At 44.3% G+C, this 25,257-nt stretch overlaps 2 protein-coding genes across 5 annotated transcripts in view; both read left to right on the top strand.

Moving 5' to 3' along the window:
- LOC308165162 (NLR family CARD domain-containing protein 3-like) overlaps positions 1-25,257 on the top strand; it is a 469,264-nt gene that overhangs the window by 2,467 nt on the left and 441,540 nt on the right. Inside the window, exon 2 of one of the 4 annotated variants that reach the window (XM_080539283.1) lies at positions 145-282. The exons of the other annotated variants lie outside the window; for them this stretch is intronic. Within the exon in view, the coding sequence (XP_080395409.1) occupies positions 250-282 (33 nt within the window). The 5' untranslated portion in view covers positions 145-249. The remainder of the gene's footprint in view (positions 1-144; positions 283-25,257) is intronic. 4 annotated transcript variants of the gene reach the window in all.
- LOC308165015 (uncharacterized protein) lies at positions 18,584-23,300 on the top strand (the record flags this gene model as incomplete). Its single annotated transcript, XM_080539116.1, has 4 exons — positions 18,584-18,736; positions 19,425-19,712; positions 21,163-21,361; positions 23,291-23,300. The coding sequence occupies exons 1-4, from the start codon at positions 18,610-18,612 to the stop codon at positions 23,298-23,300; spliced, it is 624 nt and encodes a 207-aa protein (XP_080395242.1). The 5' UTR covers positions 18,584-18,609.

Here is a 25,257-nt window from a genome sequence, read left to right as displayed (position 1 = left end):
CACTGATTGTGTTTGGAAATGGTCAATGGAAGAGCATTTTCTGTATCATGCATGCATTTACTGATTATGCAAATGAGGTTAAAGGCTTGCAAGTTTCTCAACTAGACTACTAAAGGACATTTTCTGTATTATTTGTTCCCTCAGATGAATGTGCTTTGTTGTGCCAAGTTGAACTAAAACTCAACCATAAGAGAAGGTGTCAGTGTGTGTTTGAGGGAATAGCTAAACAAGGCAACCCAAAACATCTCAATGAGATCTTCACAGAGGTCTACATCACTGAGGGTGGAAGTGGAGAGGTCAATAATGAACATGAGGTCAGACAGATTCAGACAGCATCCAGAAGACCAGCTACAGAAGAGAGACCAATCAAATGCCAGGACATCTTCAAACCCTCACCTGGACAAGACACACCAATCAGAAATGTGTTAACCATGGGAGTCGCTGGCATTGGAAAGACAATCTCTGTGCAGAAGTCTATTTTGGACTGGGCTGAAGGAGAAGCCAATCAGGATGTCCAGTTCATATTTTCACTCCCTTTCAGAGAGTTGAATTTATGCATCGGCAAAAACTACAGTTTGTTGGAACTCCTCGATCACTTCTATGTGGAAACAAGAGAATCAGGAATCTCCAACTATGACAAATACAAAGTTGTGTTTGTCTTTGATGGTCTGGATGAGTGTCGACTTCCTCTAGACTTCCAGAACAACAAGAGATGTTGTGATGTCACAGAGTCAGCCTCAGTGGACGTGCTGCTGACAAACCTCATCAAGGGGAATCTGCTTCCCTGTGCTCTCCTCTGGATGACCTCCCGACCTGCAGCAGCCAATCAGATTCCTCCTGAGTGTGTTGACCGGGTGACAGAGGTACGAGGGTTCAACAACCCACAGAAGGAGGAGTACTTCAGGAAGAGAATCAGTGATGAGAACATGGCCAACAAAATCATCTCACATGTTAAACAATCAAGGAGTCTCCACATCATGTGCCACATACCAGTGTTCTGTTGGGTCTCAGCCACTACTCTGGAGAGACTGATGGGTGAAGCAAAGAGAAGAGAGATGCCCAAGACTCTGACACAGATGTACACACACTTCCTGGTGTTTCAGACCGTACAGAGGAATGTGAAGTATCCTGGAGACCAAGACAGGTTAGGTTAGCCCTGGTGGTGCTGTACTGCTGTGTGTCCTTCGCTGAGAAGGCGTTGTCCCGCTCCTTGAGCAGTTTTTGGACCTTCACAGTCATCCATGGCTTCGTGTTGGGGTAGACCCGGACACGTTTGTCCACGGTGGCTGAGTTGGTGCAGTTCACTATGTGGTTCAGAACCGACGACGTGAACTGTTCCAGGTCCTCATGCTCATATTCCTGCCATGAGGTGTAGGGATGCTCCGATCTGGATTTTTGGGGCCGATACCGATCACCGATTTTTTTCCTCAAGATCAACCGATACCGATACCGATTTTTTTTTTAATACATAACTGTAGGCCTACTGACTGGATAGCCTACATATTTTTTGCTTTTTAGACAAAAGTTTTTATCCATTAGGCACCAAGCAAACGCAGACCCATTTTTATGGCATAGTAAAGGTCTGGCCTATCACCCAGTTAGGGCCTGAAGCCCAAGTCAGTGGATATGGCTGTATAAAATACATCATAAACGTGGCCTTCATGGTTTACTGTTACGTCCTCCTATGTTTTCTGTTCAGTTATCTGTCTTCCCCAGAAAAATTAAATAAAAAATAAAATCGGTTTTTGCGATCGGCCATTTTTGCCGATCACCGATCGAGTCATTTGGAGTGAAATCGGCCGATTTAAATCGGTGGCCGATAAATCGGAGCATCCCTAATGAGGTGTCATTCAGGCAGATCTGCAGTGGAGCGGACCCTGCTGGCCAGGTTCTGACAGTCTTAGTGGTGATGGGAGCACTTTTCCTCATGGGAGTGTAGGCTGGGATCAGGAGGATTGACACGTGGTCAGACATGCCTAGATGAGCTAGCGGTCTAGCCTTGTAAGCAAGCTTGATGTTGGTGTATACCTTATCCAGTGTTTTTTCTCCTCTTGTTGCACATTTAACATGCTGATAGAACTTCGGTAGAACTACCTTCAGGTCAGCATGATTGAAGTCCCCGGCGATTATATGAACTGCCTGTGGGTCTGCGCTCTGTCCACTACTGATGACGTCATGTAGCCGCGCCAATGCTAAGCTACCATCCGCGCTAGGCGCAATGTAAACAGATGTTATGTACACTGCGTTGAATTCCCTCGGGAGGTATGTGGGTCGGCATTTAACAAGTATTCCAGGTCTGGGGAGCAGTGGCTACTTACAGTTTTTGTGTTTAAGCACCAGCTGTCCTTCGTAGATATAATGAAGCCGCCTCCGCGCGTCTTCTCACTAAGCAAAGTCCGGTCCGCACGGTGTAAAATGCGGCCTTCCAGCCCGACGGCCGAGTCCAAGATGGTGTCGTTGAGCCAGGTCTCTGTGAGAATAATCACACAGCTGTCCCCCACGTTGTTATTGGTAGCTACCTGCAGTCTCAGTTCGTCCATCTTGTTAGCCAGAGACCTGACGTTGGAGAGATAGATACTCGGCAAAGTAGGCTTATTCGGGCTTCTCCTCGGCCTAGCTAGCAGGCCTCCCCTGCGGCCTCGGCGTTGCTTGCGATCTCAACGCCGCCGCTTGTGCCTTAGGGTTGGGATCGTGTACCATTTTTCACCCGGTGTTCGAGCGATGTCGAGTGGGATCTTCTCCTCCAGAGCCAATTGTAGTGTAGCCTTCTTTTCCTTCATTGGCAAAATGAAGGAAGGAACTTGACGCCTTGCCTCATCAAGAACCTTTGTTCTCTCAGCAGGGCTCAGGCTCTCCAGATAATTGCTGGGCTTATTTTGCCACCACATGACCAGCGTCTCCAGGTTGTGATTGGAGATGGAGGGCTTGGAACGGAGCAGATGGTCAAGCACAGCCAGGTCACACTCACCCAGCATGTTGGTCTTGGGGACTGTGCTTGCCATCTGCTGTACTGGAGTGCTGGGGTGCCAGTGTTTCGGCACGCAAAGGTCCCCATCTCCACGAGCTGCTGTTGCTGGTCTGTTGAAAGACTAAAACATATTTTAAAAGCTTTAGATTAGATTAAAGTGTGTAAAATGTGTGTAAAATGTGTTTGCACAAAATAAAACACTACTCACAAGAATCAGAGTTAACAGTTAACTAACTATAATTCTATAATTTCTAATTTCTTATCAATGCTCATTTATTGTTTCTATTAACACACAAAACAAATTGAAGCCTCCTGGTCTTATTGAAATAACTAGCCTAATGCACTGCTATCAAACTCTGGGATTATCTAAAATCACTGCATTATACCTATCAAAAACTGGGATTATTGTTGGCAGTAGCTCTTCCCGAAACTGGGCCAGAAGTCGATTGAAGACCCCGTTGACTGCTGCCTGGTCTGACATCAAGCACTTGATGCTCGACACAAGTGATGCCACGATTACTGACTTCTCCTCCTCAGCTGATGTGATTGCTGCTGCTAGACTGTCTATGCTCTCCTTGAAAGCGGTCAGATAGGTCTCAGCATCTCCTCCTGCTACCTGCCTCAGCCCTAATGTCAGGTGTTTCCCTGACTTCAGTGACACCTAAAACATACACCGTAACCGCTTTTAAACCTCAATCATGTTTGCCTTAAAGCAAATTCACAATAACAATAAATGCATTTTGTATACTTAAATATATTATATATTTTATGTAAATCCAGAATTGCAATCAATGTATAAATTAGTATAATAATTTACTGCCTGATTTAATTGGAAACAAGTACATGTTGTTTACACACACACACACACACACACACACACACACACACACACACACACACACACACACACACACACACACTTTAGAGGATTATGGTTATTGTTAGAGGGCTCAATGGCAGTACATACCTGCATGCCTTGGTAATGGCTGTGATTAAATGTGGTGGCATCCTGGTGTAGTGTTGTGCCTGCACCACTCTCCGGATCAAAGTCCTTCAGCATTTCCTCAGCAACCTTACCAATGGACACAATTGATTTTTTAATGATTTTGCCATAAACATAATTGTGTTTAAATGGGCAAAACATTTTCAAGAAGTTGAGCAATAGACCAATATCATGTTCAGATATATTTTTACCTGCTTACTCGCCACTATTCTGGCCTCCATCATAATACGACTGCTGAGAAGTGTCTTGCTGGGAAGCCTCTGTGGTACCTTGCCCGTCAGGTTTTTAATTACTGTAGTGAGGACCTTTGGCAGCTTTCGGATGCTCACATTCCCCTCTGTCAGTAGTGTCATGCAGACCTCCAGGATTTCATTTGTGTATCTGCCATTTTCAAATGTGGCAACCTCCTCCCTCTCAGTGCAGTCTATCACATACTGAAGCTCTCGCTCTCCTTTCCAGCTGCTGTACCTCAGCTTCCAGGTGTTGAATGGAGGCCTCTGCCATATCTTCAGCCTCATCCCTCTCCCACCTGGCTGTCGCCACATTCCCTCTCATCACACTCAGCCTCTTCTGAAGGGCCACCTTCTCCTGCTTCCACTTGTCCGGGAGGCTCAACTTCTCAGTGAGCACCTGTATTACTCCCTCTTTCTCCTCAAGATCCTCCTTGGATAGCTTAATGGTAGTTTTTAGCCGTTTAATTGTTTTGTCTTTCATGTCCAATGCTCTTTTTCTTGGTAAAGTTGCTTTTACTCTAATTAATTGTTGTAGGCAGAGGTCATACTGTTTGGTCAGATTAGAGTTCTCAAGTTCAAATTGTTCCAATTGTAATTTCAATGATTGTCTGTCCAATGTGGCATCTATGCTGGCCTGCTGATACTGTAATATACTGGTCTGGAATTTGGTCTGACTATCAGCTGCGTTTTCCTCCATGGCTGTGAGCTGTGTTTGTATTTGAGAGACCTGCTCTTCTGATGACTGAAGCTTTCTGCTTAGGGATAGGTTTTCTTTTTTGAGTTGGGTTTCAATTGAATTTGGGGTTCGGGCCTTTGGTGGAAGAAATTCAGATTGCCAAAATAATTGTAGGTCTTTACACTTGTTTTTCTTCATTTTCTTGATTTTAGAGAGGGCATCATCACATTTTTGTCTGAGGCTGTTTGAGCGTCCATATTTATTAGGAACCAATTTAATTATTTCTTCAGTTAATTCTGCTGCAGTCTTCCCCTTTAAACTCTGCTCATAGAGCCAGCCGTTTGTAACGATAGGTGTCACTTGAGGTAAAATTTGGAGAGGTGACACTTGAGGTGACACTTGAGGTGCGTTTGTGGCCATAGCTAGACTCTGTAAAAATCAAATATGAACTTATCAAAACAAAGAACCGAAATTAGGCTAGTCAGTACTGTGTGTTACATGGATTACATTTTATGTGGACATAAAACAACATATACACTTATCTAGCGATCTTACTATTAACCCTTCGAAACCGGAGGTTTCACATTCACACAAACAGCGTCTAGCGGGCTAGAGTAGGCTCTCGAAATTACAACCGGAGCGGAGTAGACTGTATTTCTAATCAAAAGCCGCTGGATACAAGACAAACATAGTAGCTATATGTATATATTTGTAGATAGAAAACAAGTTGAATTGAACAGAAACCCACCGCGAAGATGATCAGACGTCAATAATGATGAAGATCTGTCAAGTGTCTCCTTAAATTTACCACAGGAAAAAATCCTCCAATGAGTGGAGACTGGCGGTAGACCAATAGGAAGTCAAGATGCCTTAGATACAGGTGACACGTCCATTAAAAGGATTACTATTGATCAGAGCCGCGGAAATGGCAAGAAAGACAGCTTATAATAGCGGAAAATCACTGGAGATAGGGATTAGAACGGCGCCGCTGAATGCGGCAGTGAGTAGCAACGGTAACATTGAAATTACGTACATTAAGTACATCGAAAACAAGTACACAGAGTTAAAACTATAATACATATGGACATGTATGTTGACACATGTAAGACAATATCTTCCAAAAATGTATTTTTAATGGTGATTAAGTAGCGCAACCCTGGCAAAACCCAGTTTTCGCACGTTCTACGACCAGTGGGTGGACTCCCTACATATTGTCGTGTTTTGTCCGTCTGATGTGCGAGGGTATAATGACTCACACGACAAGGAATTCTCCGTTTCTGGTTCTTTAGTTAACTTCTTCAAAACACAATACAAGATACAACTAATTGTGTCCCAGATGGCAGGTTAATAGATGACGGGGAAACTAGCTCTGGCACAGAACAGCAGCTTTGCTGTCCATACCGATGAGCGTTGTTCCCTTGACTGACTGTTTACGTAACCTCGGTAACGAGCCATATCTCTCTCTGGGTGATCATGTGACATACAGTAACCAATCCACAATAACGGTAACATAAACACAACAACAACAACAGGGAAAGCCATCCATGGTGGACTGTCTCACACTATCCCCCTCCAAGAGTACTGAGTCCCTTCAGTACAGGTGACTTAACATTAACATGTCTAGGAATAGAACAGTTGACTCAATGAACATGTCTAAATTATTTGATTACTTACATCACATTCTTTGCAAACTCGTAGGCCCTATAGCTAAACAGCAGTGAAACAATTAAAACACTTGATTACTTACATCACATTCTTTGCAAACTCGTAGGCCCTATAGCTAAACAGCAGTGAAACAATTAAAACACTTAACTACTTGTAAACAGTTTTTACAGTAAAACATTTATTTATTTTTTCTTCTTTATAATGCAAAACTTATTGGATGAAGTAACCAATCTGCCGATAAGCTAAACAGTCTCTCTTTCAATAACTAGTTCCTGAATCTCTCTGGCTTATTAACCATGCGTCCCTTAGATGTTTTAACAGTATTTTTGAGAGTGTCCTCTTGTCTTTTTTCCTGCTGACACCTTGGAGCTTTGAGATGAGGTTTCTCCTCTTGATCACATGACTCTCGAGAAGCTCCTTCCCCTGCTGGATCTTTATCATTGTCTTTCTGTAGTGGCAGCTCTGGTACCAACGGGACATCCTCTTCAGGTAGCTGTGTAGCTGGGTCTTGGCACTGCTGCAGCACTTGACTCCTTTGACGTTTTATCCCAGCAGGGACCACCTCACTATTGTATGGTTTAAGCCGATCATGGTGCATTATCTTTCTGCGCTTCAACCCTTGAATATCGTAGAGGACAGGACCACGGCATCCAGCCACAATCAAGGGGCCCTTCCAAGGTGCTTGAAGCTTGGGGCTTAATCCCTTCTTTTTCGTGTCATCCTTTACATACACCAAATCTCCAACGCTGTAAGAATGTTCTCGTGCTCGGACATCATACATCTTCTTCTGACGTTCTTGTGCAGTGCGGAGGTGCTCCCTCGCTGTGCTTTGTGCCTCCTTAAGTCCTTCTCCCAGGTTATGAAGGAAATCTGCTACCTCCATTCGGTCAGATTTGAGTTCTGCAGCCCCAGACTGGATATCCTGTGGTTGATGAACTGGGGTAGTGGTGGTCTCGTGCAGTGTTTCTCAACCCTCTCCTCGGGGCGCCCCAGCCGCTCCACATATTTGATCTGATCCACCACCAGCTTGCTTTGTACTTGATTAGTGGAATCAGGTGAGCTGGTGGTGGAACAGATCAAATATGTGGTGCGGCTGGGGCGCCCCGAGGAGAGGGTTGAGAAACACTGGTCTAGTGGATAGTGAGTTGGACTTGTGATCGGAAGGTTGTGAGTTCAAATCCCGCCTGAAACCACACCACTACTAGTGTGCCCTTGAGTAAGGCACTTAGCCCTCAGTTACTCCAGGGGGAATGTCCCTGTAATTCGTAATTGTAAGTCGCTTTGGATAAAGGCGTCTGCTAAATGGCAAAATTATTAATTATTATGAACTTCTCGGCCAAACATGAGCCTGTTAGGTGTGAACCCTGTGATTGCATGGCGTGAGCTGCGGTAGGCTGAGGTGAGTAGTGACAGATGCTCATCCCAGTTCTTTTGGTTCTGGTCCACGTAGCACCGGATCATCTGGAGTAAAGTTCTGTTGAACCTTTCCACCTGTCCGTTAGAGGCAGGGTGGTAGGGGGTGGTCCTTGTCTTTGTGATCTGTAGGAGCTTGCATACATTCTGGAACAGGGAACTCTCAAAATTGCGACCTTGGTCAGTGTGCAACTCGAGGGGGGCTCCAAATCGGGCGATAAAGTCATACACAAGCCTCCTTGCTGTTGTTTCCGCCCCTTGGTCAGGAACAGCAAAGGCTTCGACCCATCGAGTAAACTGGTCAATTATGACGAGAATATACTTGTTTCCAGAGCTGGATACAGGGAATGGCCCGAGGATGTCTACGTGGAGACGGTCCAAAGGTGCTCCAGCTTGGTAGCTTTGCAACTTGGCTCGTTTCACTGGTCCCGTAGTTTTGCATGCATTGCAGTGCTGGCATCTCTTCACAAACAGATGGACTTCTTCACCCATTCCATACCAGTGATAGCTCTGGCGTAAGCGCTCCAGTGTTTTTGCTTCCCCAAGATGACCAGATTGAGGAGGATTATGGCAAGCCTGCAGGACCTCTCTTTGCATGGAAGCTGGAACTAGTAGCAACACGGTTGGTTGTTGGGCTCCTACTCTCTCCCAGGAGTAGTAGAGAACTCCTTGCTGCAGCATGACCTGAGGCCAGCAGAGCCAGAACTTCCTCACTGCAGGGCTCTCAAGCATCACCTGATCTTTAGTAGGGAGGGTTCCTGATTCTTTCCATGTGTGGAGGGTGGAGAGGACAGGATCAGCTTTCTGAAGTTTGGCAAGCTCTTCCAATCTGACTGACTGCAGCCAGTTAACTACTGGAGTCTCCAGCATGGTTGTATGTGGTGGACCTGTTTCCATCGACTGAGTGTTATCACCACTGGTCTCACCAGACTCAATACTCCTAACGGCCAGCTGCACAACATCATCAACATCATCAACATCGTCTTCAAATCTTGTCCACTGCTCATGAAGTCTTCTGCAGTACTTACATCCTTGACATGGTAGATCAGACAAGTTCTTTCCAGCTTGGTAACAGTCACATTTGTCTGAATGTTCTCTGGTTTGCCTTGACATGGCATCAGCATTGCAGTGTTGCCGGCCCGCTCGATGCTCTATGTCAAAGTCATATTGGCTCAACTCTTCCAGCCAGCGAGCCAACTGACCTTCAGGGTTTTTGAACCGAAACAGCCAGGTGAGACTGCCATGATCTGTTCGTAGCAGAAACTTCTTGCCCAGTAGGTAGTGGCGGAACTGGCGAGTGTAGCGGACGACAGCAAGTAACTCACGTCTGGTAACACAGTACCTCTGCTGAGCTGGTGTAAGATGGCTGCTGGCGTATGTTAGGACTCGCTCTTCTCCCCACTGGAGTTGTGACAGAACAGCTCCAATACTGTGGTTCGAGGCATCAGTGTCTAGAATGTACTTGCCTCCAACAGTGGGGTACCCCAGCACTGGTGTAGTTGTCAGTTTTTCTTTCAGCTTTGTAAAAGCATCTTGGTGCTCATTTGTCCACAGGAATGTAGCCCCCTTCTTTGAAAGGCTGTGGAGAGGGCTTGCCAGTTCTGCAAAAGCTGGAACAAACTTGCGGTAGTAGTTACACAGTCCAAGAAAAGCTTGCAGCTCCTTCAGGTTGTTGGGTGGCTCCCAGCGCTGTACATCCTTGACCAGAGCTGGGTTTGGACAGATCCCATCTCCACTCACAATGTGGCCCAGGAAGAGAACTTCCTCTTGAAGCAAGTGACATTTAGAAGGCTTCAGCTTCAACCCATAGCTGTGGAGACACTTGAAGACCTGTGCGAGCCGGTCCAGGCTTTCATCCACTCCCCTGCCAATGACAATGACGTCGTCAAGGTAGATCAGCAATGTTTCCCATTGGAGTCCCCTGAGGACGAGCTCCATTGCCCTCTGAAAGGTGCTTGGGGCACTGCAGAGCCCAAATGGCATGCGGGTGTATTCATAGAGGCCCCATTTGGTGATGAATGCAATACTGTGTCAATCTTGTGTGTGACAGCAGACATGTAACCCAGGTCGGAATCACTTTTGGCAAAGAGGGATTGGTAGGTCACTAGCAGTTGGATAAATTGTTCTTGTTGCTCCTCACTGAGTGCCTCACTAGTAGCACCAACCAGGCTTTGGAGATGTTCAGGTAGCTCAGAGATTGCTGCTACTCTTCCAACCACCAGTTATGGCACACTCTCTGACTCTCCCTCTATGATGGGCTCTACACTTTGCTCAGGTGAACATGATGGCATCTCAGGATAAGCTTCAACTAAGAGTCCAAGGCATGCTCCTCTTGGCAGGGCCGCTTTGCTGGTCGAGAAGTTGCATAGCCGGACTGGCACCCACTTCTCCATAGTGGTAACAACACTCCCGGAGACTACATTTTCTGTGATGTTCAAAGGCTCTAGTACAGCTGGAACACCTGGCCTTGGTTCTTCCACCTCACCCCAGACCACACATTCAGATGTAGGTATGGTGGTGGTCTCTCCTAGGGTCACTCTGGCAACATGATAGTCTGATCCATCCCCTCGTACTATTTTGGAGGGCACAAGTTCGTTACCGATGAACACCTTACCACGGGTGTGGATGACAACATCATGAGTCTTCATCAGATCCAATCCTATGAGGACAGAGTCACGTATGGGGGCTACGTGTACGTCCCAGTCGATTGTTTTGGCTGCAATTTTAAAAGTGACGTTCAGTCCACGTTTTGCTTCCATGCCATCTCCAACTCCCGCATTTAGAAGGTAGGTCTTACGTATGCTTGTCGGATCACCTCCAGAGAAACTCCTATACAGCTCCTCTGAGATTACTGTTGTCTGGGCTCCCGTGTCCACCACAGCCTGTGTTGGAATGCCGTTTACTGTCACCGGAATCTGTAGACTCTCACCCTTGTTTTTGGTGCAGCCAATCTGTAGCCCTTGTGGTTTGTGATCTGCATGTAGTCTCCCTTCTGACTGCCCCCGTTGGTCTGGGCCTTTGTCACCGCAGTTACGTGCAGCTGTTGGGCTCGGCGATCTACTGAAGTGTCCTTGTTCTCCACATTTATAACATGGGCCAGCTGCTCCCCGGGTTGGGCTTGGTGACTGGGAGCGCATCCGGCCGGGCTGCACCTGATAATGGTTCTGTGTCCTCTCTAGTGACAGGGGACGTTGTGTTGTTGCTCTAGTTTTATGATGTTCAAACTGCAGCTGTAGATTCCCTACTGTATGTACGAGGGTCTTGACTTGGTCCGTTAGTGTAGCAAACTGGTCAGCAGTTACATACTGAGGGGTCTGTACCCTACGAGAGGTAGGAGTAAAGTCCTCACAGATGTCTCCATCATCAGCCCAAGAAATGCGTCGTGTTCTGTTCTTTATTTCTGTTTCACGTCCCACCGTAGCTTTGAAGTTGTGTTCATGAGCCTCTACACACTTTTGAGCCTCTGCAAGGGAGCATGGATCTCGGTTCATAACTTCATAGGCCACTTTTTGATTTTTTTAGACCTTTAAGAAAGGCATCAGTTGCAAGTTGATCTTGCAGCTGGAGATCCACTCCTGGATATGCAAGTGTGACGAGGCGTCTCACCTCTTCTGCAAATTCAGCTGACGCCTCTCTACCTTGCCGAAGTTCTCCCAACTTTCTCCTTACTGTGGTAGGGGGGTCTCTTTTCCCAAAGCGCTGAGTAAGCTCCTCCACTAAGAGAGCATAATCCTCAGGTGTACGTTCTGGCAGTGAGCAGATATATCGTATTGCAGCTCCTCTTAAGCATTCATGCAGCCTGTCCACTCTTTCTGTAGTACTCCATCCATACTCCCTGGCCTGGCGCTCAAATGGCAACAAGAAAGAGTCCCAGTCATCATTTCCTTCAAATGTGGCACGTTTAGGTCTACGCACTTCTTGCAGAGTGTGCTGACTGTTGTGACCAGAACTATTCAGTCTCTGCTCACCATAGGGAAATGAGCGTTGGGTTTCATTCTCAGAGTCTCTAGTGTCTCTCCATCTACTGTCAGGTTCAGCATTGCCGCCCCTCCTGGTGGGACCAAAGTTGCGAGTGCGCTGATTGATGACATCCAACTCAGCTGCAAAGGGGGCACCAACACGAGTTTTTGGTCTTACTGGTATATCCCAAGAGGCTGAAGGTATAGCTTCAGGCTCAGAAGCATGCCTGTCCAATGTGGGGCGCTGTAAGATCTTATCCCCATTTCCACTGGAAGCAGCAAGTGGTGGTGAGGCTTGCTGTGTAACAGGATTTCCTCCTGTTATGTGTGTTAGTACGGGGGCTAGCATCATTTGCAGGTGTTTTGTCTGCTGATTTTGGCTATCCAACAAAGCTTGTAGCCATGTTGGGGCTCTATCAGGCTCAGTAGGTCCTACTGTAGCTCCTTGTTCCTCTGTCATTTTATTGAGTTTTCTGTTGATGTAATTGTCCTTTTATTTTCGGTGGATTGTCTGTTCCACTTGTCTTGTTCTCTTTCATGTAGTTGTCTCTTTGTATTATTTAGTTGTTTATTCATGTAATTGTCTCTTTGATTTTGTTGAGTTGTTTATTAATGGAATTGTCCGCTTAATTTAGTTGAGTCTAACGGGAGTACAGTCTGCCCAAACACCACCAGGTGGCAGTACTCAACCAGTTGTTGTAGTAACTCCTGAATCCAGTCAGCTGGCTAGTTAGCTGTCTCCTGTTAGCCCCTATTAGCTCCCGTTAGCTTTGGCTCTTATAACTTTATTATCTTCCGTTAGCTTCTGTTAGCTTTTCCTTTGTCAGGTGGATGTACTCACGGATGATCGCTACTTCTGATACCAGTTGTCGTGTTTTGTCCGTCTGATGTGCGTGGGTATAATGACTCACACGACAAGGAATTCTCCGTTTCTGGTTCTTTAGTTAACTTCTTCAAAACACAATACAAGATACAACTAATTGTGTCCCAGATGGCAGGTTAATAGATGACGGGGAAACTAGCTCTGGCACAGAACAGCAGCTTTGCTGTCCATACCGATGAGCGTTGTTCCCTTGACTGACTGTTTACGTAACCTCGGTAACGAGCCATATCTCTCTCTGGGTGATCATGTGACATACAGTAACCAATCAACAATAACGGTAACATAAACACAACAACAACAACAGGGAAGCCATCCATGGTGGACTGTCTCACACTATCAACATTCCGCAAGAAAGCACAACAACAAACACGTGTTCGTCTGTCCTTTGTGCAACTCGTGTGAGGCCTTGGTTTGCAGTTGCAAAGTCACAATGTCTGCTCTGAATGAGGTCGAAATGGGATAGACTGGATATCAGAGTAAAGAACAGTGATATTCTAGACTTAATAGGGTGAATTTACAAAGGCTGAATAGATGAGTCGCTTTGAAAGTTGTTGACTTCTGTTACAGTGTGTCCTCGTTTCCAATCTAGACCTTATTTATCTATGAAATATTGCAGAATGGCATTTCTAGTTAGTCTATTTATTTGAAAGGTTAGATAGATATGAGGTTGGAAAGATAGAAGGTTAGACAGAGTCAGATAGTTACATAGGTAGATAGATAGTATGATAGATAGATAGATAGTATGATAGATAGATAGGTAGATAGATAGTATGATAGATAGATAGATAGTTAGATAGATAGATAGATAGTATGATAGATAGATTGGAGCCTGGGGTAGTTCAGTGGACCGGGTGGAGGGTTGGTTGACTGGTTGAGAGTGGTAGTGTCGGTTGGTGAAGAGTTGAGTGTTGTTGTGTAATCTAAGAATGTTCTGCATGTCTCTTGAGTTTACTTTGACCTCCATGTTAAAAAGTGCTCTTTCAAGTCAGTAATGCTAAAGTAAAGTTAAATAGGTATCAAAACCAAAAGTCATAGAAGACGTTAGACGTCTCTTTTAAAGTTGGATTTGTGTGAAGAGTCTGTTGTATGGTGGATTTTCTCTCTTTTAATTGGCTTAAAATGTGGATGTTTAGATTGTGTTAATTGTAACCCTAACCCTCATGAATTCAGAGAAGGAATTTAGCAATAGATGGTACTATTTAATTCTACTACTCTATCTTTTCAGTTTGTAAAGCGTCTTAGAGTGTCCTAAAGCGCTTTAAGATGCTCCGATCAGGGTTTTTGGTGCCGATCACCGATCACCGATCACTGGAATCAGTGATCTGCCGATCCGATATCACCGATCACCGATCACAGCGTCGAAAATGGCAATTGAAGCTTTTTTTTTCTTCTTTTTTTTCTTTTTTTTCTTTCCTAGCACCAGGGGAGCCACCCCTTCTAAATTTCGTTGTTTGGTACCTGTACTATAGCAATGACAATAAAGACCATTCATTCATTCATTCATTCTATTTATTGTGTAGCATTATTTATGTTTTTAATTATTCTTAACACCATTGACATTGTATATTAAGTATTCAAATGAAATTAGGAGATGAGAAAGTATCATGAATTGACAACCATCTGTTTTATTGAATTCACAACCACCTGTAGCTTACTTCAGGAACATACAAATCATAATAAATAAAATGTGAAAATAAAAATCATAATAACTAAAATGTACACTGTCACATCAAATGTGCAACATTCCACTCGAATGAGAGGAACTAGGGGCTCTTAGAGAACTTGGAGCTTATACTGTAGCTTTCCTGAGGAACAATAAACAATAAACATTTCCTGATCAACAATAAACATACCCAAACTAAAGTGCAACATAAACAGGCTATAGCCAAATATAAAATAAATACTGTTTCAAGTCAGTCAGTTTCAAGTCATATAGGAGGAGATAAGACAGCAAGTCAGCAATAATCAATAAAACAAAAAAACAAAACATTACACCGAAGGAGATTTCAGACTCAAACCTTACTTCTGATTAAGCAGCATCACTGGCAGATTAGCCTTGAGAAATACAAGCATCTCAGCATTTTTGCCACTCAGCCTGTTCCTCTTATCGTCTAAAATATGTCCTGCTATGCTGAAAAGTCGCTCGCTATCTACACTTGTGCAAGGTGCACAGAGGAAGACTCGTGCTGCTTGTGCAAGAGCAGGAAAGCGGCCTTCGTTGGCCTTCCAAAAAGCAAGAGGCTGCCCATTACCGTCTGGGATAACTGCCTCTGATAGGTAGAGATTAACCTGTGATGCTCTTGGGTTGATGTCACCACTGCCGCACACATGCTGTGGCCCATCTTCTTCAGCCAACAGTTCAGCATGCATAGCATGCAAGGAGCCAGCTCGTGGTACCTAAAAAATAAAATAAAAAATAAAAAAGTTTTAGTAGAAGGCGATAATAGGGAGAAGGTTTTTCCTTCTATCAGTGGCCCCGGGCCCGAGCTAGAGTACACTTCCTGCAACGAATGGTGGACTGCTGATTCACATGCTTAGTATTCAAATGTATTGATTGTAAGTCGCTTTGGAATAAGGCGTCTGCTAAATGCCAAAAATGTAAATGTAAATGTTCCTTCTGTGGGGGCTCACTCACTGCCAAACTGTCCGTCTCTTGCTCTGCTGCAGCAGCCAGGACATCAGAAAGCAGCCTGCGCATCTGTGGCTTGAGTGCGATGGGGAAATATCTGTCTTCATACCTATTTTTTATTATGAGAGAAATAAAAGGCAACATTAATTAATGTATTTAATGCATTTTGTAGGTTATGCTTAACTATTTTATTATTAATTAGGCCTGGGCGGGGCCCCATAGCATTTGTATTATATTTATGAATTAATTAGGCATGGGCTTGGCCCCATAGCATTCTATTTATTTATTTATAGTTAAGATTAACTGCTTTTTAAATGCAAACCATCGTACACTACAGGATAACACAACACAGTATTTATATTTTACCTTTAACTTAAGCATAGCCCCTTTTATCAATAATGTTTAGGCCAAAGCTAATACGCATAAGAATCTCTCCCTGTGGAGTTCTCACCTTGGATCAAGGAGTGTAGCGATGGTGTACAGGCGCTCAGATTCAATGTCACTGAATCTCCTCTTGACAGCTTCCAGGAGCGTGGCTTTGGCTGTCTTCACACCGTGGTCACTCTCTGTTGTTTTTTCAAGAAGACGAGTTAAAGCTCTGATGGATGGTATAACATCTGCAGCTGATGCAGTTGATGAACTTATCGTTTTTGTGAGCTCGTCAAAGGGGTCTAGCACTGAAATCAGATTTTCCACCAATTTCCACTCATGGACGGCCAACGTGGAAGGCAATTCAAAATCAGCTGCATAAGCACATAGGGCACGCTTCTGTTCCAGTAAACTTTTTAGCATGGCAACCGTACTGTTCCAGCGGGTTGGTACATCCTGTTGTAGCCTTTTGGGTGGAATACTGAACAGTCGGGAGTAAGCTAGCTGGGAATGTTTGAAATGACCGACGATCCGTCTTCCACTTGCGATGACATCAATGACGGCACGCTGTGCCAAAACCCCCTCATGCACAGCGAGCTGGAGTGTGTGAGCCATGCACGGTAGGTCTGGTAAACGCGCGTCCCTCATAGCCTTCTCCATGTTCCTGGCATTATTCCGTAGGATGACGTGCACCTTTCCCTTTGAGATTTCCCAGGCGTTGAGCATGTCTGTGAAAGCTGCAGCAAGTGCCTCTGCGGTGTGTGACCCAGGGAATTCTTGAGAGTGAAGCACCACTTTAGTCAGCTCAAAGTTTGCGTTGATAAACTGCGCAGTCAGGCTCAGCATAGACACAGGACTGACACTCGAACTCCAAATGTCAGTCGTGAAGCTGATTGACGCGATGTTGTCCTTCACTAGGCTCCCGATGTATGTGTAGACAGTGTTATATAATTCCGGCAGGCAAACATCAGTGAAATATTTTCGGCGTATAGCGTGGATCCAGGCAGGAAACAAGGCGTTTGAACCCGGCGTCTTCCACAACAGACAGGGGCTGCTGATCAAGGCATATGAATTCTATTACTTTCGCATTTATTTCCTTTCGTTTCTTGTGGTCGTTGCCGTATGGTTGCTGTCGTTGCAATGTCTCGGTAACAGTAAGCTGAGTGAGTGGTGTCGCCCGTTCTTTTGACGACTCTTTCTCTCTGGCCTTAGTGCTCGCCAATGTATTAAACTCGTTATATTCCTTGGTGTGACAAGCCTTCAAATGCCGTATTATATTCGTGGTATTGAAAGACCTTGCGTGCGTTCCTCCCCGAGGTATTTCTTTTGAGCAGGCATTACAAACGGCATATTTGTTGTCTCTTTCCGACACGGTGTAATATTTCCAGACTGGCGACGCCATTTTGTAAACTGATCGGTCGGGTTTGATCGGCTGTTTTGAGAACTCCGATCAAGGCCATATCGGCCGATACCGATCAGCGCCAATCAGATCGGAGCATCACTAGTCTTATCTATTATTAGGTGTTATTAATAATGCCCAGAGTAATCATGAGAAGGGCTTGGAATAGGCCTATATGGGGGAAAAGAGTTAGCCTAATCACTGATCAAAGGGTTTCTCCGCAACAGGCCCAGGATATTGAGCTGGGAGTTGGGGGCACGGTATGTAAATGAGTATTTGGGGAGGGGTCCCCAGGAGAATTCTATAAGAGATGATATTTCTGAGTGCCTAGAGAGTTGCATCGTGAACTAGCTCAGGCCCCGGTCTGTAATAAAGGGCCTCTTGTGATCAGCAGCTCCGGTTTCTTAGAGAGTTGTTATTGTTATTATTTGAAGGTGTTAGAGTAAAGTCTTCCCCAACAGTTATCTGAGTAGCAGCAGGTGGAAGAATTTAAACAAGTAAAGTAACTTATACACTAATGTTAGGCCTGTATGCACAACTCCAACTTTTCAATTTGTAGTGTTTAAATGATCTATTATAACTGTCAAGATATCCTATACTGACCACCTCAATACCCACCATAATTGTATCTTAACCCTGGCTAGAGTGTTTGTCAAGGCTTCTTCTTCATTTCTTTATAATACTACTTTGCATATGCTGTCTACTGCCAGTCGCCCCCTGCTGGATCTATAACGGCATTGCATGGAAATGCTTCTTGAAGGGAGATTCTCAATGCAGCAAAGCAATCCTGTATACTATCCTGTACTGTGGCAGAATCCTGCATGAATTCAAAAGTATTTTGGCAGACCACATGTCAAACTGTTCTTGGGCAAGTCACTGTACCCCAAATTGCTCCCAATGAGCGGGCTCGCGCCTTTCATGGTAGCTTGCTGCCAGTGGTGTGTGAATGGGTGAATTAGAGGCCATTGTAAAGCGCTTTGGAATAGGTCAGTCCATTTACCATTACCATTGAGACACCACCATATTGCTTAGACCAGTGTATTCCTTTCAAACCCACCAGAGCCAGAGGGGTAGAGAATCAGGCCACAGCCCAGCCAACATGAAAGACACTTTACTATAATAATTCATAGTAGTGCATATTCTTTGTTAGGTGTTTGTTAATCTGAATATTTGAGAAATTAACTCTCCACTATGTGTGGCTCTTCCTTTGTTTACATTACACAGATCCATCTCACAGCCCAGCTACCATGTCTGAAGCCAAGTCCACAGAGTCCCTGGGTTCACAGCAGGGTCCAGAGATGGTGGCAGTGAAGTTGGAGGACTGCAGTCAACCACTGGAACATAATGTGTTAGTGAAAGAGGAAGAAGAAGAAATGATGGTGGCTGGAAGAGAGGAAGAGGGGGAAAAAGCTATGATGGTGAAAGAAGAAATAGAAGAGGAAGTGGAGGAGAAAGATGTGATAATGAAAGAAGAGGAGGAAGTGGAGGTGAAAGATGTGATTGTGAAAGAAGAAAATGGAGGAGAGGAAGGAAAGGATGGTAAGTTCATGAACTTGGCTAATATTATAATTGTATGTAATGTACATTATTGGTCTATGGTGTTAATTGTGTGTTAGGGATGGGTCCTTATTTATTATGACCATTACCTACTTGTTCAGAGGTTAACTGGACCAGGTTCATGTAGCTGTATTGAATATTATTTAACAGACAGAACGCAGTGTGTCTTAACTGATGGGGTTAAATCAGGTTTTTTAGACATAACAAAGGATGGATCAAGGGTGGATTCTTGGTCATGTTTTTTTTACTATTTACATTAAGTATATTGGATTCTGTAAATAATAAAGTATCCTGCAGTTGAAGTTGGAGGTTTACATATACCTTAACCAAAAACATTTAAAAGTTTTTACAATTCCTGACATTTAATCCTAACATTCCCCGTCTTAGGTCAGATAGGATCACTACTCTATTTTAAGAATGTGAAATGCACGCATGAGACACCATGTTTCTTAGACCAGTGTATTCCTTTTAAACCCATGAGGGGGATGTATGTGAGTGCACCACTCAGCCAGAGGGGTAGAGAATCAGGCCACAGCCCAGCCAACATGAAAGACACTTTACTATAATAATTCATAGTAGTGCATATTCTTTGTTAGGTGTTTGTTAATCTGAATATTTGAGAAATTAACTCTCCACTATGTGTGGCTCTTCCTTTGTTTACATTACACAGATCCATCTCACAGCCCAGCTACCATGCCTGAAGCCAAGTCCACAGAGTCCCTGGGTTCACAGCAGGGTCCAGAGATGGTGGCAGTGAAGCTGGAGGACTGCAGTCAAACACTGGAACATAATGTGGTAGTGAAAGAGGAAGAAGAAGAAGTTGTGGTGAAGGAAGGGGAGGAAAACACTCTGATGGTGAAAGAAGAAATGGAAGAAGAGGAAGTGGAGGAGAAAGATGTGATGATGAAAGAAGAGGAGGGAGGAGAGGATTTACTGGAGACAGATAGTGAGTTGGATGGTACGTTCATGAACTTGACTACTATTATAATGTATTTATTGTACATTGCTCTATGGTGTTAATTGTGCATAGGGGATGGGTCCTTATATATTATTACCATTACGCAGGGGTTAAAGTGGGATTTATTAAGTGGGGGGGCTCTGTGTTAGAGGTGGGTAAAGGTGCGGGAGTGATGGTGGGGCTCAATACTGCCTCACAAATCAAACCTTAAATGATCTTGAAATTAAAATGTCCATGATGCAATTTTAAATTTCAATCCATTTTATTTCTTTTTCATTGAGTTCCCGTAATACAGCAGGCCAATAACGTACACTGACAGTCTCTAATCTTGGTTATCTCGTATCTCTTACACAGTAAGTTAGCTAGTTATTTATATACAATCTTAGTTCAGAAGATCCCAGATGGGCTGGTATGTTGAAGCCGGTCCTCTCTGCATGCATGCCAAGTGACTAGCAGATCTTTTTTTTTTCTCAGTATAGAAGATTGATACATTGAAAAAGGCATGAATATTTTCTGTTTTTCTCCCTCCCCTCCACCCACCCCTCCCTCTCAAACATGTCTGCATGCATATATACATATAGATTTGCCCATCTACACACACACACAAATATAAACAAGTTTACGACTAGCAGATCTTCTAGTAGGCACCCACTTCTTTACATATTTCATGGGGTTCCAACACTCAAGAGGAGGTCCAACTAGTTAAATAAAGATAAGAGCTGAGGTGTTTTCAATTCTCAGTTGTGTGCGCAAAGGTGTGACAACATTATTCATTTCTGAAAAACCTCTTTCCCAATCTGCACTACTCACAGGAATGGTATCAATTGCATGTCTGAGTTTAAGAAGGGCTTTCTGCATGGTGATCTGTGTATGGTCTATTATGTTTGGCAATATAATATGCTATATTGAAGACATTCTTAGTGGAGGCTAGACACTCCTCTTGTGTTTTCAGAAAGTTTGACTCCAAAGTGTTTTCACCCTGTTTTTTGTTTTGTTTGTTTTTCTACTATTTCTTCTGCTAGCTTGTGGCTCTGTGAGACCCTGGGCCGGTTTCACAGACAAGGCTTAAGCCTAATCCTAGACTAAAAAACATCTTCAATGGAGATTTTACATTGAAAGTGTGATTTAGTCCAGGACTAGGCTTAAGCCTTGTCTCTGAAACCGGCCCACTGTGTTCTTGTATCTTCTTTCTCAAAGATTTCATTTGTTTCTCCCTGGTTCTGCCATATTGGCCAATGGAGTCCACCTGGAGTCCTTATCAAACTCTACCTAGCTATGACAGATTCAGTTAATCCATTAATCAGATACCCAAAGCTAAATATATAAGCTGCAATACATTATTTTAGAAACACTCCAGAGATGTGGTGTTACTTCTGGCACTGCTGAGTCTATGGAAGCAGCACTTGTTCTCATGTTGTTTCTAATCCTGTATATGTTCCTATTCTTACAGAAGAGAGCTCCAACCCAGACTCAGACATGGAGCCCAGCTCCACCGCATCAGGAAGCCATAAACAACACAGACGGAGGAGGAGGAGCTCAAGACAGAAGAATCACCACTGTTTAGATTGCAGTGAGAGTTTCATTTGTCCAACTCACCTTAAATCACAACCACAGACTCAAGGAGGACAGAAGACTCACTCTTGTCTTCAGTGTGGAAAGAGATTTGGTTATATGAGCAACCTAAAGACACACCAGAGAATACACACAGGAGAGAAGCCATTCTGCTGCTCCCAGTGTGGGAAGAGTTTCAGTCATGCAGACAACCTAAAGACACACCAGAGAATACACACAGGAGAGAAGCCATTCTGCTGCTCCCAGTGTGGGAAGAGTTTCAGTCAGGCAGGTGACCTAAAGAGACACCAGAGAATACACACAGGAGAGAAGCCATTCTGCTGCTCCCAGTGTGGGAAGGGTTTCAGTCAGGCAGGAAGCCTAAAGACACACCAGATAATACACACAGGAGAGAAGCCATTCTGCTGCTCCCAGTGTGGGAAGAGTTTCAGTGAGGCAGGAGACCTAAAGAGACACCAGAGAATACACACAGGAGAGAAGCCATTCTGCTGCTCCCAGTGTGGGAAGAGTTTCAGTCACGCAGGACACCTAAAGAGTCACCAGAGAACACACACAGGAGAGAAGCCATTCTACTGCTCCCATTGTGGGAAGGGTTTCAGTCAGGCAGGACACATAAAGACACACCAGAGAATACACACAGGAGAGAAGCCATTCTGCTGCTCCCAGTGTGGGCAGAGTTTCAATCAGGCAGGTGACCTAAAGAGACACCAGAGAATACACACAGGAGAGAAGCCATTCTGCTGCTCCCAGTGTGGGAAGGGTTTCAGTCAGTCAGGTGACCTAAAGAGTCACCAGAGAACACACACAGGAGAGAAGCCATTCTACTGCTCCCAGTGTGGGAAGAGTTTCAGTCGCGCAGCACACCTAAAGAGTCACCAGAGAACACACACACTAGTTAATACGACTGCTCCCAGTGTGGGAGGAGTTTAAAGGAGGCAGGAGCCCTAAAGAAGAAGGGGGGGGTCTTCTGGCAGCACCATCATCTACTGTATGGATATTTACTTGTTGATCGGATCAGGGAGAAGGTTGTGTCACGATATCTTGCTTATCATTTTATTTCCACTCTTGTCTTAAACAGGGCTGCCTTCTGTTTGTGTTTTATCATTCTGTATTGTCTGTTGCTCTTTGTTGGCTGCTGTGGGGTGTAAGCCCAATACAAATTTCCCAGTGATGGGACAATAAAGTGACTTTTGACTTTTGACTTTGACATGAGCCTTTTCTTGATTCTTTTCTCTCAATTCCTCCTGTCCTCTTCTCATACCCTCCCTTCCTCATCTCTCCCCCCTTCCCCTCCTCCCCTTCCTCTTGTCTCCTCCCTTCCTCTCCTCTCCCCTCCTCTCCTCTCTTCCTCTCTTCCCCTCCTCTCCCTCCTGGAGAGTAAAGGAGGAATCGAGGTCGTAGGAGTTGAGATGTCCATGTCCCCTCCTCCGTCATGTGGTCACCGCCCCTTCCACTCAGATGAGGCCTTGGTGTTTAGAAGCCGAGTGTGACTGAATACTGGTATGTTGTATGTTTGCAATAAATCCTCCTAACGTTTCAGCTAGAAGACTGAGATGTTGTACATCATATCATATTAAGATATAGATCCCATCACTTCTCAGTTTTCTATTAGATTAGCTTATTTTCTGGACATACGCCTGGACGTACTCCAACACTATTCCTCCCCCACATTTGTTAGATTGGCCTCTAGCCTGTGTGGACATATTGACATTGTTTAATGATGCTGATGATTTTTATGTTTTGTTTTTTAAATGTGTTTTTATTTGTTTTCATATTCTGAAAGTTTAAATGTTGTAGAGCCCCCTCAATATAACAATCAACAGTTTTAGGATCCTTAAATAATTTGTCAGCGAACTAAGCTTGTTTTCATGACGTGATTCACAACACTCGTCTGCTGTAACAGATTCTGAGCTTTGTACTCTGGTGAGTGTTGTCATGGTGATACATGTCTTGTTCATGTTTAGGGACTGTGTGATAATCCAGTTTTCTGTGATAATGTGTTTTAGAATGTTCTGAAATCAACGTGTTTGTTTGTTTTGGTTCAGGGAGATTTTCTCTGCTAGTTGAATTGAGGTGTACCAACATTCACATAAACAATAAATCTTCAACTATTTTCAACTGGTTTCAGTGTATGACATCATCATTTGAGAGCTGACAATCTACACTTTCATAATCTGTAAAAAAATAAATAAAAAAAACACACAGGAGAGAGGCTATTCTGCTGCTCCCAGTGTGGGAGGAGTTTCAGTCACGCAGGAAACCTAAAGACACACCAGAGAACACACACACTAGTTAACACGACTGCTCCCAGTGTGGGAGGAGTTTAAAGGAGGCAGGAGCCCTAAAGAAGAAGGGGGGGGGGGGTCTGCTGGCTGCACCATCATCTACTGTATGTACATGTGCTTGTATGGACAGAAGACTGTTGTGTATCTATTCTGGATACTGAGGCCTGTCAGTCTGTCTTGGTCTACTCTTCTCCCCCAGACACTCCAGACAGCCAACAGAACTCCCTCTACCTTCAGCCCCCTCCCTGGCGCTGGGCTAGAGAGAACGAGGGCTGTAATAAACGTGTGTTTGTACAGTACAGAGCGGGAGAGGGAGAGGGTTGAATGGCAGATGAGGTCAGAGGTAACAGTAGGGTTTGGGGGTGGGGGGCATGTTTTGTTTTCAAGAAACCAATCAACGTGATGAAGGGGTGGGATAAACAAAAATGGAACAACAAGATGGCAGCTATTTCACTGGAAATGAGGATATGCAGAATCAATAAAAACACTTTCTCTCTTTTATTAGCTGTGACTAGCATTAAAATGGCCACAGAGTTTGTGTTCACAAATTTGACGCGGAGAGGAGAGACGCTTCACTGACACAGAAAAACCCCACTCTGGCAGAATGATATTTTTTTAGAAGATCATAGAATTGTGTTCTGATGAGGCATGAAACATCACACGCCCTCCACCAAAGTCCCACCAGATGCATTATGGACTAGAATGATGAATGGACACATGGACCCAACATTATTATTATTACATTTATTTTATTATAATTTTTTTTAATCTTTCCTTATTGTTTCCTTTTATAAATATTGCCATATTGTTCTCTCATGCTGATGCAATGTCGATTGGAACTGAGGCCATAACAACGTCACTCTCTTGTACTTGTATAATGGGAGGTAATTAACTTGGTTGGGGGGGGGAGTTAACCAGCTATTGTTCCCACCCATTACCCGCCTGTGGAAAGTGTGAAGTGACAAAGAAGAACTTTGAATGGGGATTTTCTCTGTTAGTTGATTTGAGTTGTTCTAAATGCTAGGATTTTAGCCATTGGAAATATTGATTATGTATTTAACAGTAGCTATGTATATAAGATGTTTACACAGTCTATGGATCACCTTTTCTGTTAGATATTATTGTCAAGTTAGAACTGTGTAATGATAATTAAGGGGCATTTGCTGTGTATTAGAATCCACTTATTCTAATGTTTCGTCAGTTGGGGAGGTTGAGCTATCATTGGACACTGGTGCATGCGTACTAATGCACATGCGTGTTAATGCACATGCGTGTTAATGCACATGCGTGTTAATGCACATGCGTACTAATGCACATGCGTGTTAATGCACATGCGTGTTACACACGTGAAGGTGCATGCCTTAAGGCCGATTTAAGCTTCTGCGTCGAATTTACGCACGTCTACGCCGTAGCCTACGTAAGGGGTCTCCAAGTTTATAGTTCTACGTTCTAGTTCTACGTTCTACGCGGACCGCGTCGCGTTGGTCGGTACTCATAGCGGCATAGAAAAATGTGCTTTTCTTATTCTATCTCGTTAACGGTACATGACTTAAGGCCGGTTTAGGCTTCTGCGTAGAGTCGACGCCGTAGGCTACGCGTAAGCTTACGTAGTCCCACGTGCCCTTGCGTAGCCTTGACACGCTCCTCTCAAAAAATCTAACCACGCGTCAGCGCGCACGTAACCGTAA

This window comes from Nansenia antarctica (genome assembly GCF_963989245.1).
Source record: "Nansenia antarctica genome assembly, chromosome: 9".
Lineage (NCBI taxonomy): Eukaryota > Metazoa > Chordata > Actinopteri > Argentiniformes > Microstomatidae > Nansenia > Nansenia antarctica.
Note: the sequence above shows the minus strand (reverse complement) of the source record. Positions and strands in the feature narration are given on the sequence as shown.